Here is a 17275-nt window from a genome sequence, read left to right on the forward strand (position 1 = left end):
TTTAAAGCCACCCAGTCCGGGTATCAGAAAATCCTTAAAGAAGGTACCCAGCAAGACCAGAGCGCTCGCCTCTCTATCAGGCCGTGTCAGCTACCTTTGGTGCCGCAGCCTTCACCAGTCTCTTCCGGGAGTGTCGGGAATCTGGTATCCCTTGCCACCATGCCACGATTCCATTCTCAGACCCCTATGCCGCTGCTGAGAGTTGTGTTGCCATAGGGGTTGGAAGATGGAACCATGGCCACAGTTGGGGACAAAGGCGTCTGACACTTCCAGAAGAGTCAAATGTCAAAGAAACCGTGTCTGCTACCTTTGGTGCCGCAGCCTTCGCCAGTCTCTTCCGGGAGTGTCGGGAATCTGGTACCCCCTGCCACCATGCCATGATTCCATTCTCAGACCCCTATGCCGCTGCTGAATGATGTGGTGCCATAGGGGATGGAGGATGAAACCACTGGCCGCGGTTGGGGAACATTTCCGGAAGAGTCGAATGCTCAGCTGATTCTGCAGGAAACTAAAACTTTTAAACATGAAGGAGCGGCGTCCATTGTAAGTGATTCATCAGCATTGGAAATATCTTATAAACCTTTTGACTTTAATATCACTTTAAATAGAAATAAATTCTAAGAAGTGGAGCAGCGGAGGACAACGTCAGGTCTCCCCTCCATCTTGGGGGGGGGGGGTTGTTGTAGTCTGTTGCTCTCTCTAGCCGGGGAGGACGATCAGTCTGGAGGGTCAGTACTGGACATCCTGGTATCAGGCAGTGACACGGCGTGGGAGGACAATGACCTCGCTGTGGGCGATGAATCTCTCTTCTGTTACAGACGGAATCTTCGTACTCTGGATTCTGCACAATGGTCTCCTCCAATTGCTGACTTGCTGCAGCTTCTAATGCACATTGTGCAGCGAGATCAGAGGGCAGGAGAGGAGCCGCTACCGCTGTGCAAGACGAGGCTTGGTCAGTTTTAACTCCCCGACTGACGTTGCATTTGACCAATAACATTCCTGATGTTACAATATACAGCAACAGTATTATTTTTCACCTTTTGCCATTGGAAAGACATTATTGATCTCCAGCTCAGTGACTTTGCCTAGGCTAAGATGATATCATCGGTCTGCTGCAGGCAGGAGAAAGCATTTCCTCAGTCTCCCCTCACAGCGTCACAAATATCTGACACAAATCAACCACTGCTGCAGTTTTGTACATTGGTACATAGTTACAATGTTGCAGTCTAATTACTGGGGGATGGGAGACTGAGGAAATGCTTCCTCCTGCCTGCAGCACACTGATCACTGGGGGAGGGGAGATTGAAGAAATGCTTCCTTCTGCCTGCAGCAGATTGATGACTGGGGGAGGGAAGACTGGGGAAATGCTTCCTCCTGCCTGCAACAGACTGATCACTGGGGGAGGGGAGATTGAAGAAATGCTTCCTCTTGCCTGCAGCAGACTGATCACTGGGGGAGGGGGGATTGAGGAAATGCTTCCTCATGCCTGCAGCAGACTGTTGACTAGGGGGAGGGGAGACTGAGGAAATGCTTCCTCCTGCCTGCAGCAGACTGATCACTAGAGGCACGGGAGACTGAGGAAATGTTTCCTCCTGCCTGCAGCAGACTGATGACTAGGGGGAGGGGAGACTGAGGAAATGCTTCCTCCTGCCTGCAGCAGACTGATCACCGGGGAGAGGAGACTGAGAAAATGCTTCCTCCTGCCTGCAGCAGACTGATGACATCATCTCAGCTTAGGCACAGACACATGTCTGCAGCTTAGGGCCAGCATTTGAATTCTGCACACCTGGCTTGTACAGTGTTGGCGTCTGTGTAATCCTGTGTTGTCTCTCTCCGTCTAGTTCTGCAGATTCTAAGCGGCACGGCAGGCGTGATGCAGAACGGGAGGCTTTGGCTGTACTGCCCTTTCTCTTCCTCTCTCCTGATTCGCTGTCTGACGCTCCCTCTTGCTGGATTCATCCAGGTAAGGACTCCTCCTTGAAGCCGTGCTCTTGTCAGGACAGAGGGGGGTCACATCACATCTCATTGTATTTTAGAGGGACCCCTCGCTAATCTTTTCCTCGTTTGCAGCAAAGCGACTTCCGCATGTTACCGATATAATGACGCTGAACTCCGGACCAACCGACATATAAAATACATATGAGTGAGCCGCATTACCTGCCAAAGGATTTGTCATACTGTCCATCCACTCCTGAGATTTTAACAGCTCTTCTACTTAGCACAACCAGGTCTGGCATGGCAGGATACCTGATTTCTCTCTGCTGAAGTTAAATAACTCTTACAAGTCTTGTCCCTCCCCCAGCCCGTGATTGGACAATGAAATGAGGAGCAGTGACTGATGAGCTCATCTGCCTATCACTCTGTTCTCTCCTCCTATCAGCACTAACAGCACAGTGTTTATATCCTGTGTGGCTGCTGAGGAATATATGCATCCCGGACGTGCCCCCAACATGTGACTGGACAGTAAAAAGATAAGCAGCACAGTGTTGAACTCGTTTTCCTGTCACTCGCCTCCTATCAGCACGCTTATTGTCAGCACATAAACTGATTGGCTCCTTGTGCTGCTTGTGGCGGGCTCGGCGCGTGGAGCTGCGAACACGCCCGAGCACATGACTAATGCTGATCTGTCGTTACAACTGGGCGGAGCCAGCCGTGAGATCACGTCTGGCTCTGCCCAGCTGTCATTGCGAGGCGGGTGAACCATTGCAGGGGTGACACCAAAATGACTGACATTAATTTTGGTGTCACACCCTCTAAAAAGTCAGGTCACTCGGTCATGGAGTGAGAGCTCGACAGTGTCAGGAGAGAGGAGGGTACCCGGCGGGATGAGGTATGCCGCCAGGTGAACGTCCCTTCCTCTCTCTGCCGGCGGGACGCCCCTGCCCATACAGCAGCCCTTCGGTTCGACTGAACCGAAAGGCAGAGGCGATCCGAAGAGAGCCGAAGGATCAGCCGAAGCTCCGGCTGGATCCTTCAGCTCCTTTGTGAATAACCCCCCTATCAAAGTTCAGTCTCCAGGACAAGGAAGACGGATCATTAAAATGTAACATTTCCTGCGTCCTCCCTTCTTCAGACGGCTTTGTTTCTGCTTCAATAAAGGGGAGCGGCTTGCTCCGCCGGCCGCCTCAGTGTCTACGTTTATCTGAGGCCGTTCGATCTTTATTTGTGTATTTTAGCGGGGCTTCAATGAGACGCGACTATTTTTATCCCTCCGTCCCTTTTTTTTTTAATACGCCGACTCCATAAACGGCATAATACCGAGCTGACGATTAAAGTGTGGATAATTGGCGCGCTCTCCGGCCAGAATCCCAGAGCAGCTAAGTCCATATATTGTCATTAAACGGCGGCGGCGTCATCTAATATTAATGGACTTTTTTTATATAACGTTCATCCGTTATTTCATTACATTTCAGATTGCGCTCTCAGTGGAAACGCGTCCGTAGTGAGAGCGGGCCAACCTTACGTCTATAAAAGCAGAATGATGTATACAACGCATCGCGCTGAATTAGGCTTTGAGAAGCCTAAGAATTGTTTTTTTCGGAACTATTTGGGTAGAGCCGCGGCCAACAAAATATTGGAACCGCCTCAAAACAAGCAATGAGGCCCGAGGAGACCTATTAATAAAGCTGAGATTTAATCTGATTTTATTTTGCTTTCTTTGCCCCCCTCCCCCGCCTTGTCCACATCCTTTCCTTTTTTTATAACATATCTTATTTTAGACCCAGTGATGTGATGCCTGCGTCTACATGCTTCCCTATACATTGCAGGCAGATCATGGCTGGTGGGAGGGGCCAGCAGGGCTCTGTACATAGCATCACAGCGCCCTCCCTCGGTACGCCTCTCAAGATGCAAGCAGTGGGCCAGGGGCGGACTGACAACACATGGGGCCCCCGGGCAATACAAGATTATACATTTTTTTCTCCACACTATTTTTTAAATAGTGGGCCAATTTACTAAAAGATGAATTGCCGGGGAACTGGTGGGAGAATTTCAGAATCTAGACCAATATAGGCAATTTGGAAAGTGAGCTAAATGGCAGAATGCATGGCAGACCTCAGACCAGAACCAAGAGACGGCAGACTTCAGGCCAGAACCAATACACGGCAGACCTCAGACCAGAACCAATACATGGCAGACCTCAGACTTAAACCAATACACGGCACACTTCAGACCAGAACCAATATACAGCACACTTCAGACCCAAACCAATATACGGCACACTTCAGACCCAAACCAATACACGGCACACTTCAGACCCAAACCAATACACGGCACACTTCAGACCCAAACCAATACACGGCACACTTCAGACCCAAACCAATACACGGCACACATCAGACCTAAACCAATACACGGCACACTTCAGACCTAAACCAATACACGGCACACTTCAGACCTAAACCAATACACGGCACACTTCAGACCTAAACCAATACACGGCACACTTCAGACCCAAACCAATACACGGCACACTTCAGACCCAAACCAATACACGGCACACTTCAGACCTAAACCAATACACGGCACACTTCAGACCTAAACCAATACACGGCACACTTCAGACCCAAACCAATACACGGCACACTTCAGACCAGAACCAATACACGGCACACTTCAGACCAGAACCAATGTACGGCAGACTGGGTAGTTAGAATGATAATGCGACATTTTCGAGATCAGCCATCACACGCAGTCCGATCCCCGTTGGATGTCTCCCGCACACATGCGTTAATGGGCAGCTCCTTCCATGCCAAGAACTAGCGGCCGGCGAATCCGATTAGAGAGCCGCATCTGATGTGGGCGGGCTGGCCGGGAGCAGAGAGGCGCCGGAGGGAGGGAGCCACCGCACCCTGGGAGGACAAAGTACAGGGACGGGGGTCGGTGACGGGCCCTTTGACGGTAGCAGGCCCTCGGGCACTGCCCGACTGTCCGAATGGTCAGTCTGCCCCTGCAGTGGGCTGGTTCTTGGGAGGAGTTATGCAAATATCAGACTCCCTTGAAAGCAGGGTCCAGTTTGCTCCAACAGTGGAAAGACTCCTTTCTGATCCCCAAAGCTGATCCGATATTCCCTCAATTAAAATTATACAGTGTTACTTCCTATAAATAATATTCAGTTATATTTTGTGCATTTAGAGACACATTCTGCCCCCTTTTTGTCATTGATCTACAAAGCCGGCTTGAACTAGCTCCTGGGGAAGTCTATTGCACAGTTTTACAGCTCTTACTGTAAAGAACCCTTTCCTCAGGCGGAAGTTAACCCTTTTCTCCTTCAGGCACAAAGGGTGACCCCCGGTGCAATGACAGCAAAGTGAACATCTATGTGTTTATACATGTGTGCTGTAACCGTTTCCTTTCTTTTCCAGATCGCTCAGGCCGAACCCCAGAGAACATGTTCCCGGTCCACGGCGGAAAATCTGCCCAGTGGATGCCACCAGGTGTGCCAGTGTAGACCTCCACCATTACTGCCTCCTCCGCCCCCTCCTCCGCCACCTCCCAGACTCGCGGCGCCTAGTGAGTACACTCTATTTCTAATTGTTTGGCACTCAACAGGCCGGCATCACAGTCGGCTAGTTCTGGTGTATCGTGACCCGCTAGGGGTTTGTAGATCCAGAGTGTGTACTGCAGTGTTGGATCCGTCTTCTCTCTCTTATAAGTTTGGTTCTGAAATAGATTTGTGCCCAGCTTGACACCTGATTAAAGGAGAACTATGAGGCGAGTGAAAATCACTCATCCTCATAGCTCGAGCCGACGTGTGACAATGAAACTGTCACAGGTCGGCTCAATAGATCGGGAAGTGAGCGAACGCACACCGTTGCTCGCTCACTTCTCGTTTGTCTCCCTGCAGAGAGCCGCGACTGTCACTCACCACTCCCTGCAGGGATTCCCCCCTCCCCACTCGGATCTCGGATCCTCCAGCGCTGACTGGCGGACGGGGGAGGGGGCGAGTACAGCTGGCTCTGTCTCTAGATAGGCAGAGCCAGCTGTCACTCACGCAGCTGAGTAGATCTCGACATCGATGTCAGGATCCATCCCGGCTACGGCGGGCTCGGTATACCGCGAGCTGTAGCTCGCTATATACTGACTATTGGGTGAGGGTAGGACGCTAGTTTATGTCCTCCCGTGACCGTTCGGAGAACTATGTGGAAGAACACTTACACCCGTAGTTCTCCTTTAAGTCAATTATTATATGTCTTTAGCAACATATATTAGGTAGTGATTCACAGAGTACAATACTATTGACTTTAGTCCCCGCCCCCGAGGAGCTTCATGTACATTCTACGTACATATTGGTTGGTGAATCAGAATGCATACAGTAGAATTCAGTGTTGCAGAGTATCAGGCAGGCAACTAGTAGCAGCAGTGGACACATACTGTATGTCTCTTGAGTCAGGTTCACCCAAAATTGGTCTGTTTTGGGGCATTTGGCAGGAAACTGGAGTACCTGCGGCAAATCCACATACACACGGGGAAAGCATACACATTTCTCCCCTCATGAGGAAGGATGCCCGTGCTGCAAGCCGAGACTACTCAGAACTATGGACATAGAGTTGATTTTCAGCTTTAGATAAAGCAGAGAAGGGTTAGAAACTGTTGCAGCTACTGATGTCTGTGTCAACCTTTAGGAGATTTCCACTCACTTCCTGTCCCAGTGGCCACACAGGAAGTGAGGAAACATCTCTATAATCTAAACACAGACAGGAATAAAAAGTTGATAATACTTCTTTCCTCTTTGTGTCCCCCATTGGAGAGGTTATCGTCATTTCCTGCCCCAGCGAGCACTCGGGAAGTGAGGGTAAATCTCCCTACCTATTTTTTTTTTTTAAAGGTTTAGGTAGATCAGGGAAAAGGTTGTTTTTTTATTTCATCTCCCCTCACTTCCTCTATTAATAACAACACTCACTAGGGTGGGATTGTAGGGAATATCTAACCTTTGGGTTACCTACCCTGCCCCTGAGGGCTTACAGGTAGCCATTTTAACATTCATTGTGCACTTTTGAGGTTAGGAGCGCCTGATACAAAACAGCGATTGCTGTGAAATCTTTCTTGGTTAAGAACATCAAAGCTAACGCGTTTCGCCATCATTGGCAGCTGCTGCAAGAGATCTAAGGGTCACCGTACATGTTAAACTCTGACTGTACAATGAACTGTAGATTGGCCAGTATGTAATAGGAAGACCTACCTAAACTAACCAGACCCATCTCCATCCAATCAGGAAAGCCCTTGCACAGCACGCTTGTTGGTAGCTCTAAAGAAGATTGTACAATCACATTGCAATGGGGGTGGAAAGCTTTGGATGGGAGCAGAAAGCTGATTTGGAATGCACTGACAGGGGGCAGTGGTGTATTTTGGTTTTGTGCTGCCCTAGGCGAGACTAAAACTCGGGCACTCCCCTCAATCTAAATTTGCCGCAACTCCTTCCTGTTTAGGAAATTTTGCGCAAACCTGTCAGTCACTGGATACAGCGCGCACGAGGTCTCAGGAGAGCTGTGCATGGTGTCAGGTGGGCTGTATTGCGTCTCAGGAGAGCTGTGCGGGGTTTATGGTGGGCTTTGCAGGGTCTCAAGAGAGCTGTGCATGGTGTCAGGTGGGCTGTATTGGGTCTCAGGAGAGCTGTGCATGGTGTCAGGTGGGCTGTATTGGGTCTCAGGAGAGCTGTGCATGGTGTCAGGTGGGCTGTATTGGGTCTCAGGAGGACTGTGCATGGTGTCAGGTGGGCTGTATTGGGTCTCAGGAGAGCTGTGCAGGGTTTATGGTGGGCTGTATTGGGTCTCAGGAGAGCTGTGTATAGTCCCTTTTCCTGCATACACGTGCTGCTCCGGCAGCCCGAAGTGCCATCACTACCAACCGGATACAGTGCAGTCCCCCAGCCTGCTTCTGGGACATCCCACCATCAGATCACATGCTATGGCCAGCCCCCATCCACCCGCTGCTTCTCCTCCACCTCCTGTACAAAGCCAGCCGGACCGCATCTCACTGGGCCCTCCCCTCCACCGGGCAGCTCTCTAATTAGGTAGCCGCTTTTAGGACCTTGTTTGCCTCATTAGGCTGCCGCTTCTGGCTGATTCTGTGCCGCCCAGCCTCGGCCCACCGGGCAAGTGCCCAGTGTGCCCGAAGGTAATTTCCGCCCCTCTGCGCCTCATTGGTTTGGGGCAGCATTTTCTGCCGCCCCCCTGAAAAGTGTCGCCCTAGGAGAATGACTAGTTTGCCTTGCGGTAAATACACCCTTGCAGGGGGGCTATGTGATTGTGTACAAGCGAGGGAGGCCGCTTTCATTCAAATAATCCCTTGTGATCCTGGCAGTGAGGTCACTTCCTGTTATAGAGTGACCCCGCTCTGTCCCTGCGTTGTCACCCTGTTAAAGGGGCTTTGGATGGAGACTTCAGGTGGCAAGTTTCAACACACATTACCACAGGCATGGTTCAGTGTTGTCACCATCAGGAAACCCATTCTGAGCATTGCCATGCAACCAATAGTGGAGCGCATGTAGACAGAAAGAGGTTGCAAGAGATCAGCAGGACCGCAATGCAACATAGGATAAAAAGAGGTGAAAACAAGTATTTTATGAAGTCAATTGTTTATGATATGGAGTCCTTTGGCAAAGTAAATACCATTTACTAAATCTACATTAAACCCACAGACCTCCACACTATAAGAATTGGAATTAGGGTTCATTTATTTCTTAAATTTCAGGACCCCTTGATGCTGAGAATACAGAGAGCTGACACATCGGTTCAGTTTGGGTCCAGGAAATGTTAGCGGCTGTGAGCTGCGGGGTTATCAGGGGAGAGGCCTCATGGCTATAGAATTCTCCGGAAGGGAGCCTAGTATCTCTGAAAGCTTTCAGATGTAGCGTGGATTACTGCTAACAACTGGCTCCCTTTCTTCCCCAGCGAACGCGCCGCCGCTGCAGGTTAGGGGCAATTTATTAAATCTCCAGAAAGGGCGCAGCTTGTGGAAAAAGCGCACGTTGGCCGGTGGATCAAAAGAGCTCTTCACCTGAGATGTCCCGAGAAGCCGCTAATTTGTAGGAAAAGAATTAGAGCCGGATAACAGAATGTTCCGGGGGGAAAAGAGGGTTTTGAAAAGCTCACAAATGTTTTCCCTGACCTGACTGAACCGAGATGTTTCATACATTGTAACTCTTTCTGCCGAGCACACGAGGTTCCAAAAGTGTATCCACAGACAAAACTTTTTTTTAGTTTTGTAGAAAGTAGGGAAGAGTTGGAAGCCCGCTCATTATTGCCCTCGTTGTCCCATTGGGGAGATTTCCCCTCTTGTCCTCCCCTCACGTCCTGTGGATAAGGAAATAAGAAAAAAACAATCTCTGCTCACGGTGAAAGCTTTAAAAGTTAATTTCGAAGAGAAAAGTTACAAAGTAAAGATTAGCGAGTTGAATAATTAGCACGGGTGGAGAGCCCTAGACTGGTATTATCCAAGCATCTGGACCATCTTTAAGGTCCAATCCCGGACAGTTCCCATTTGGGTCTTTATCCCATTGGCGAAATCTATCCCTTTATTTCCTGTTGATAAGGAAATCAACAACTTCTGCTCATGGTGAAAGCTTTAAAAGTTTGTTTTTTGAACAGTTACAAAGTAAAAGTAAAGATTACAAAGTTGAGTAATTAGCACACGTGGAGATCCCTAGACAGGTAGTATCCAAGCATCTGACCACCCTTAAGCTCCAATCTTGGACAGTTGTCATGTAGGTCTCTGTTCCATTGGGGTGATTTCCCCTCACTTCCTGTTGGTAAGGAAATGAACAATATCTGCTAACGGTGAAAGCTTTGAAAGTTTATTAGGAAGAGAAGAGTTACAAAGTAAAAGACGTAGAAAGTCAAGTATTTACAACACGTGTAGAGCCCTAGACTGTCATTATCCAATCATCTGACCATCTTTAACCTACAATCCTGGACAGTTACCATGTAGGTCTTTATCCCATTGAGGAGATTTCCTGTCACTTCCTGTTGATAAGGAAATCAACGACCTCTGCTCACGGTGAAAGCTTTGAAAGTTTGTTTTTAGAAAAGTTACAAAGTAAAGATTAAAAAGTTGAGTAATTAGCACACGTGGCGATCCTGGCGTGGCGACGTGACGTGCTGGCTGTATCCAAGCATCTGACCACCCTTAAGCTCCAATCTTGGACAGTTGTCAATATAGGTCTCTGTCCCATTGGGGTGATTTCCCCTCACTTCCTTTTGGTAAGAAAATCAACAATCTCTGCGCACGGTGAAATCGTCAAATTTTATTAGGAAGAGAAGAGTTACAAACTAAAAGTAAAGATTAGAAAGTCAAGTATTTACAACGCATGGAGAGCCCTAGACTGGCATTATCCAAACATCTGACCTAACCATCTTTGAGCTCCAATCCCAGAGAGTTGCCATTTAGGTGTTTGTCCCATTGGGGTAATTTCCCCTCACTTCCTGTTGGTAATGAAATCAACAATCTCTGCTCATGGTGAAAGCTTTGATAGTTTATTAGGAAGAGAAAAGTTACAAACTAAAAGTAAAGATTAGAAAGTCAAGTATTTACAACGCATGGAGAGCCCTAGACTGGCATTATCCAAACATCTGACCATCTTTAACCTCCACTCATGGATAATTGCCATGAAGGTCTTTATCCCATTGAGGAGAATTCCGCTAACTTCCTGTTGATAAGGAAATCAACAACTACTGCTCATGGGGAACGGTTAAAAGTTTATCCAGAAGAGAAAATTCTTTGGCGGACCACTGGACTCCCAGATACCTCACTGTAGAACAAGGAGACTGTCCCTATGTTCTACAACAAGACATTCCAGGAATACGGAGGACAACAAATAAAGGGGGCAAATCTCCCCAACAGGGACACAAGCCGCAATACAAACCTGACAGGGGTTCTAATTCTTCCCTACTGAAGAAAAAGGTTTTGTCTTTTTTTGTTTTTAATTTTGAAGAGTGGGGGGGGGGGGGGTCAGAAGTTCGGCTAATTTTTATAGCTATCTGTAACCCCATTTAGAAGATTTCCTCTCATGTTCTGTCCTAGTGACCAATCTAAAATGTTAATGTGGTCATTGGAACAGGAGATAAGAGGAAATCTCCCTATGGGAACAACTTTTGTAGGTGGGCTTTCTACTAACCCAAAGTGCTCTGGGAATCCTTTACCATGCATTACATGCTAAAAATGTGTCTTGCCCAAAAGCTCATTCATGTTAGCTTTGGATAGAGTTTGAGTGGTTGGAACCTCATGTCAGGTTTCTATTACTATGCATACAAAGAAGATGTTAAGATCTCTTATTGATAAAGTCCAATATAGTGTAAGGCTGTCTTATTGGTTAAGCTGAATCCCTCCAGTGAGGCTGCCCCCATACAACAAAGAACCCCCCCAAAGGAAAGTGGATATGCTGAGGGGAATCCAGTAGATAGCAGGAAAGGTGCCGTACCATTGGTGATAGAGTCCGGAGTAGTTTTTCATGATAAAATACAAGCTAATAAAGCCAACTCGTTTTGGGGGTTCACACACTCCCCCTTGGTCAGGGCTTTAATGGTATGCCAATGTATGTGACTCAGAAGGGATTGAGAAGAAGGACAGGAGTTGAGAGGAAATCTTACAATGGGGACGTTGTTAAAGTGACAGTTGGCTAAGAGGGCATTTCCTTTGCTTTGTGAGATTCCCTCCCTTTTCCTTTTGCGTATGCAAGACAGGAAGTGAAGGGAAATCTCCCTAGTGGGAGGATATATACCATATATAAAGTAAGATTACAGCTATCAAGCATTTATTTTATAGGTTTAAGGTCGATGGACCATTTACATTTTTGCTTCTATGTATGGCAGCTCCTTCATGTTCTTCGATGTGTTGTAGCTACAAATGATCATTTCCCACGGTGCAATGTGATCTTTCCCGACCTGCTCCTGCACATGATCTTTGAAGGCGCCCGGTGCCATCTCCTACGAGCGATCCAGAATAGCTCGATTCTATTTTTACCGCAACGCTGACCAGCCTGGGCGGTCCTGTCCCTCAGACGGGTCATCGGAGAGAGAGAACGGGTCTTGTTGTTTTCCTTTCGAAGATGTACAATCTCCTCGTTAAAGAGTTTATTTAATAAAGTGGAAATAGTTTTGAGCCGGGCTATAAATAGCGCGCGCTTAACGACGCATCGTTTGTCCCATTTCCTCAATAAAATCCGTCGTCCCGCGTTATGGATGCTGAGCCGTGACAAAAGTCAACCTGATTATGCTGTAATTAATTCCCTGCGCCGACCTGCGCAGTTCTAAAGCTCATTAAACGTCGCCAGGCCCCGATCATTATTAAATTGTGCCGCGTTTAATCTTCGTAATAATTGGTAATTGTGTGAAAGGAGAGAGAGCGGCGCTGATTATCGTGCTGGTCGGATCCGTGTTGTTGTTCTTATATGACATGATCAGGAACAGTCGTTTGCTGATACTTATTATATCACAGTCGTCTGCTGTTAAAGGGAACCTGTCTACCATTTGTCATTACTGAAAACATTTATAACTAACTTAGAGCTGACCTCTGTCCTTCCCTTCAGTCTTCCATCTGACTTCGGTCCTTCCCTTCAGTCTTCTATCTGACCTCGGTCCTTCCCTTCAGTCTTCTATCTGACCTCCGTCCTTCCCTTCAGTCTTCTATCTGACCTCCGTCCTTCCCTTCAGTCTTATATCTGACCTCCATCCTTTCCTTCGGTCTTCTATCTGATCTCCGTCCTCCCTTCAGTCTTCTATCTGACCTCGGTCCTTCACTTCAGTCTTCTATCTGACCTCTCTCCTTCCCTTCAGTCTTATATCTGACCACTGTCCTTCCCTTCAGTCCTCTATCTGACCTCTGTCCTCCCCTTCAGTCTTCTATCTGTCCTCTCTCCTTCCCGTCAGTCTTCTATCTGATCTCCGTCCTCCCCTTCAGTCTTCTATCTGACCTCGGTCATTCCCTTCGGTCTTCTATCTGACCTCCTTCTTCCCTTCGGTCTTCTATCTGATCTCCATCCTCCCCTTCAGTCTTCTCTCTGACCTCGGTCATTCCCTTCAGTCTTCTATCTGACCTCCGTCCTCCCCTTCAGTCTTCTATCTGATCTCCGTCCTCCCCTTCAGTCTTCTATCTGACCTCCGTCCTCCCCTTCAGTCTTCTATCTGACCTCCGTCCTTCCCTTCAGTCTTATATCTGATCTCCGTCCTTTCCTTCAGTCTTCTATCTGACCTCGGTCCTTCACTTCGTTCTTATATCTGACCTCCGTCCTTCCCTTCAGTCTTCTATCTGACCTCCGTCCTTCCCTTCAGTCTTCTATCTGACCTCGGTCCTTCCCTTCAGTCTTCTATCTGACCTCCGTCCTTCCCTTCAGTCTTCTATCTGACCTCGGTCCTTCCCTTCAGTCTTCTATCTGACCTCCGTCCTTCCCTTCAGTCTTCTATCTGACCTCCGTCCTTCCCTTCAGTCTTATATCTGACCTCCATCCTTTCCTTCGGTCTTCTATCTGATCTCCGTCCTCCCTTCAGTCTTCTATCTGACCTCGGTCCTTCACTTCAGTCTTCTATCTGACCTCTCTCCTTCCCTTCAGTCTTATATCTGACCACTGTCCTTCCCTTCAGTCCTCTATCTGACCTCTGTCCTCCCCTTCAGTCTTCTATCTGTCCTCTCTCCTTCCCGTCAGTCTTCTATCTGATCTCCGTCCTCCCCTTCAGTCTTCTATCTGACCTCGGTCATTCCCTTCGGTCTTCTATCTGACCTCCTTCTTCCCTTCGGTCTTCTATCTGATCTCCATCCTCCCCTTCAGTCTTCTCTCTGACCTCGGTCATTCCCTTCAGTCTTCTATCTGACCTCCGTCCTTCCCTTCAGTCTTATATCTGACCTCCGTCCTTCCCTTCGGTCTTCTATCTGATCTCCGTCCTTTCCTTCAGTCTTCTATCTGACCTCGGTCCTTCACTTCGTTCTTATATCTGACCTCCGTCCTTCCCTTCAGTCTTCTATCTGACCTCTCTCCTTCCCTTCAGTCTTCTATCTGACCTCTCTCCTTCCCTTCAGTCTTCTATCTGACCTCGGTCCTTCCCTCCAGTCTGGCATAGTTGTAGCGGCTCCTCTCCTGGACTGAAATTGCTTTCACTGATTGCACTGCACACTCTGAGCTTCTCACAATGTGCATTAAAGGCTGCAGCAAGTCAGATAGAGCCCGCCTCATTTCCTGGCTGGAGGACATCAGGCATCATGTAGCACTTTCCTCCCTATGAGATCCTTCAGCATATTTTTCACATAATGAATCAGTTTCAATTGATATTTAATCACAGTGGATTGAGGATCAATCACACCGACAGCTAAACTTTGAACGATCTGTCTAAATTGATTGGCATATAGATGCAGTAATACTGATGGAGTGTTGCACCCTGACACAAGAAGGCATTTTTTAGGGAAATTAATAGAAGGTATCAAGGCTCGTTCGGGTAGCCAGTCCAGCAACTCTTAGTTTCCCAATGAACATCTGTTTTTGTCCACTTGATATAAATGTTTCCATTATTCATTCATCCATTGTAAGCCCTGATGAAGGGAGACGGCCTACACAATATTTGCGGTGATCAATAACGCATACTAGACTTGAAAGGACCTTGTGGAGCCTTCATTCTTATTCTGTATCTACTTGGAGCTCTCATTTTTTTGTACTATATCTAGTGCTTAATTGATTGGCAGTTGAACCTACAATTGATTATTACAAAGCATTGCAGATATGGCCCGCATTACAGTCTGATTGCACAATATGTGTACAATCTCTTTTTAGATTCAACAGCAACTGTGTAGTGTGAGGATCATTTCATTTATATGTAATTGAGCCGACCCTAGGGTTGCCACCTTTTCTTTCAGCGAAACCCAAACACTCTAGCAAATTCTTTTGAGGAGAATAAGTTGCGGCTTATTCATATGTAAATATCACAGTCAAGACTATTTTCAGTGGGGGGCCAGTAACCCCTATCTTAAAGGAGAACTATGAGGTGGGTGCTTTTCACTCACCTCATAGTTCTAGCCGACCTGTGACAATGAGACTGTCACAGGTCGGCTCAGTAGATCGGGAGGTGAGCGAACATATACCGGCGTTCGCTCACCTCTCGAACCTGTCACGGCTCCCTGCCGTGACAGGGGAGGGGCTGGATTCCCCCCTCCGATCCGCCAGCGCTGACTGGCGGAACGGACGGGGGAGGGGGCAGGTACAGCTGGCTCTGCCTCTAGATAGGTAGAGCCAGCTGTCACTCACGCAGCTGGGCGGATCTCAACATCGATGTCGGGATCCACTCCGGCTGCGGCGTCTCAGTATACCGCGAGCTTACCGCGAGGGTAACGGGAGGACGCTAGTTTGTGTCCTCCCGTTACCCTAATGTGAACTATGGGGAAAAGCCCTGACCCCATATTTCTCCTTTAACTGTGGTTGCCCCTGTCTGCCTGACATCATGTGTCCGGGTATCAGCAGCCATGAAACCTGGAAACAGCATTCAAAACCTGGACTGTCCAGGTGAATCCCGAACAGGTGGCAACCCTAGCAGACCCCGACACCGCATACTGTATTGTAGCTGTTGATACATATAAAGGAGATTGGACAATCAGTCTAAATGTGTTTCCAGGTTTTAATTTATTTATTACAGGCATTTATATAGCACTGACAATTTACACATTCACATCAGTCCCTACCCTCAAGGAACTTACAATCTAAGGTCCCTATCTCAAATGTATACATACACATATTAGGGCCAATTAGTCAGGAGCCAATTGACCTACCAGCATGCCTTTGAAGTGTGTTAGGAAACCCACACAAGTACGGGGAGAATTGCAAACTTCATGCAGATAGGTCCCTATTTCACACAATTTCACACGCATTCATACACGTACCATGGCTGATTTAGACAGAAGTCAGTTGACCAACCAGCATGTCTTTGGAGTGTGGGAGGAAGGCCCGCACAAGCAAAGGGAAAACACGCAAACTTCATGCAAATACAGGGCCGATGCTAGGATTCTTGCCTACACAGTACAAGTACTTGTCAAAATGCCCTGTTTTTCCGCCCTCACCATGCAGCGCCCTCAGGCGGCCGCCTGACTTGCCTTGCGGTAGCACTGGGCCTGTGCAAATAGTGCCTTGACCAGGATTTGAACCTGGGGCCCCCATTGCTGTAAGGCAGAAGTACTATCCCCTAAGCCACTGTCCAGCAGGTGACTCAACCTGACCGAATCCAGCTACAAATCACCCAGAGGAGCAGCGTTTCAATGGGAACAAACAGCCACCGCATACCACCTGCATTTATTAAAAGGCAAATGATCATACCATTCAGAGCTCATTCACCATGATTTTGACAATTACTGACTCTATCAAAGACCCTCCTGCTGGTTCCAATGGAGGATTTTCCACCCTTGCTTCCATTCACTGACTGCTGCACCCATTCACCACACAACTGATGCGCAGGGATGAGGCCACAACTTTCTGATCCTCATTAACATTTGCAGTTGGATATGTATCTAACTTCTCTAAATGCCCAGGGCCAATGTCCGGCAAATGGTGGAGAATGTACCCAGATTGGCTCGCCCTGAAATCTTTGAAACAGTTTGCAATAGCAAAACTTTTCTGTATGGCAGCATGACACAGCCATAGATAATATAAAGAAGATAACGAATAAATAGTAACGACAGATTGTCTTTAAGATATGGATGTAATTAAGTCAGTGAAGACGCTATCTGCTGCCCGCAGGCTATGTCTGTACTTCATTTCAAGGAAGATTGCTTCTTTTATCTGTTGTGTACACAGGGCATAGAGGCCCAGGTATTGGATTGGGCGGATAAATCCAAAGCACAATAAACACCACAATAACCTTGTGGAAAGCTTTTATTTAAAGCAGACCTATAGGGGGAAAAAATGCATGGCTGTGTTAAAGCCGTACGCCATGCAAACAACTGAATACATGGTTGAGTTGCAAATACACCGATTATAACATTATGGCCACTTGCCTAATATTGAGTTGGTCACTCTTTTGCCATCATAACAGCCCTGACCCTGTCGCGGTTTGGACTCTACTACACCACTGAAGGTGTGCTGTGCTATCTGGCACCAAGCTGTCAGTAGCACATCCTTTAAGTCTTGTAAGTTGCGAGGTGGGGCCTCCATAGGACTTGTTTTTCCAGCACATCCCACAGATGGTCGATTAGATTGAGATCTAGAGAATTGGAGGCAAGGTCAACACCTTGAACTCATTGTTGTGTTCCTCAAGCCATTCTTGAACAATTTGTGCAGTGCGGCAGGGCGTATTATCCTGCTCAAAGAAGC

The 17275-nt window shown here is 47.8% G+C and overlaps 1 protein-coding gene across 1 annotated transcript in view; it reads left to right on the plus strand.

The window, feature by feature from the left end:
* Positions 1–1851: 1851 nt before the first annotated feature.
* PRIMA1 (proline rich membrane anchor 1) overlaps positions 1852–17275 on the plus strand; it is a 31248-nt gene continuing 15824 nt past the window's right edge. The window contains exons 1-2 of the mRNA XM_018559405.1: positions 1852–1963; positions 5364–5511. Of these exons, the coding sequence (XP_018414907.1) occupies positions 1874–1963; positions 5364–5511 (238 nt within the window). The 5' untranslated portion in view covers positions 1852–1873. The remainder of the gene's footprint in view (positions 1964–5363; positions 5512–17275) is intronic.

Source organism: Nanorana parkeri, unplaced genomic scaffold (assembly GCF_000935625.1).
Source record: "Nanorana parkeri isolate BGI_ZX_2015 unplaced genomic scaffold, ASM93562v1 scaffold392, whole genome shotgun sequence".
NCBI lineage: Eukaryota > Metazoa > Chordata > Amphibia > Anura > Dicroglossidae > Nanorana > Nanorana parkeri.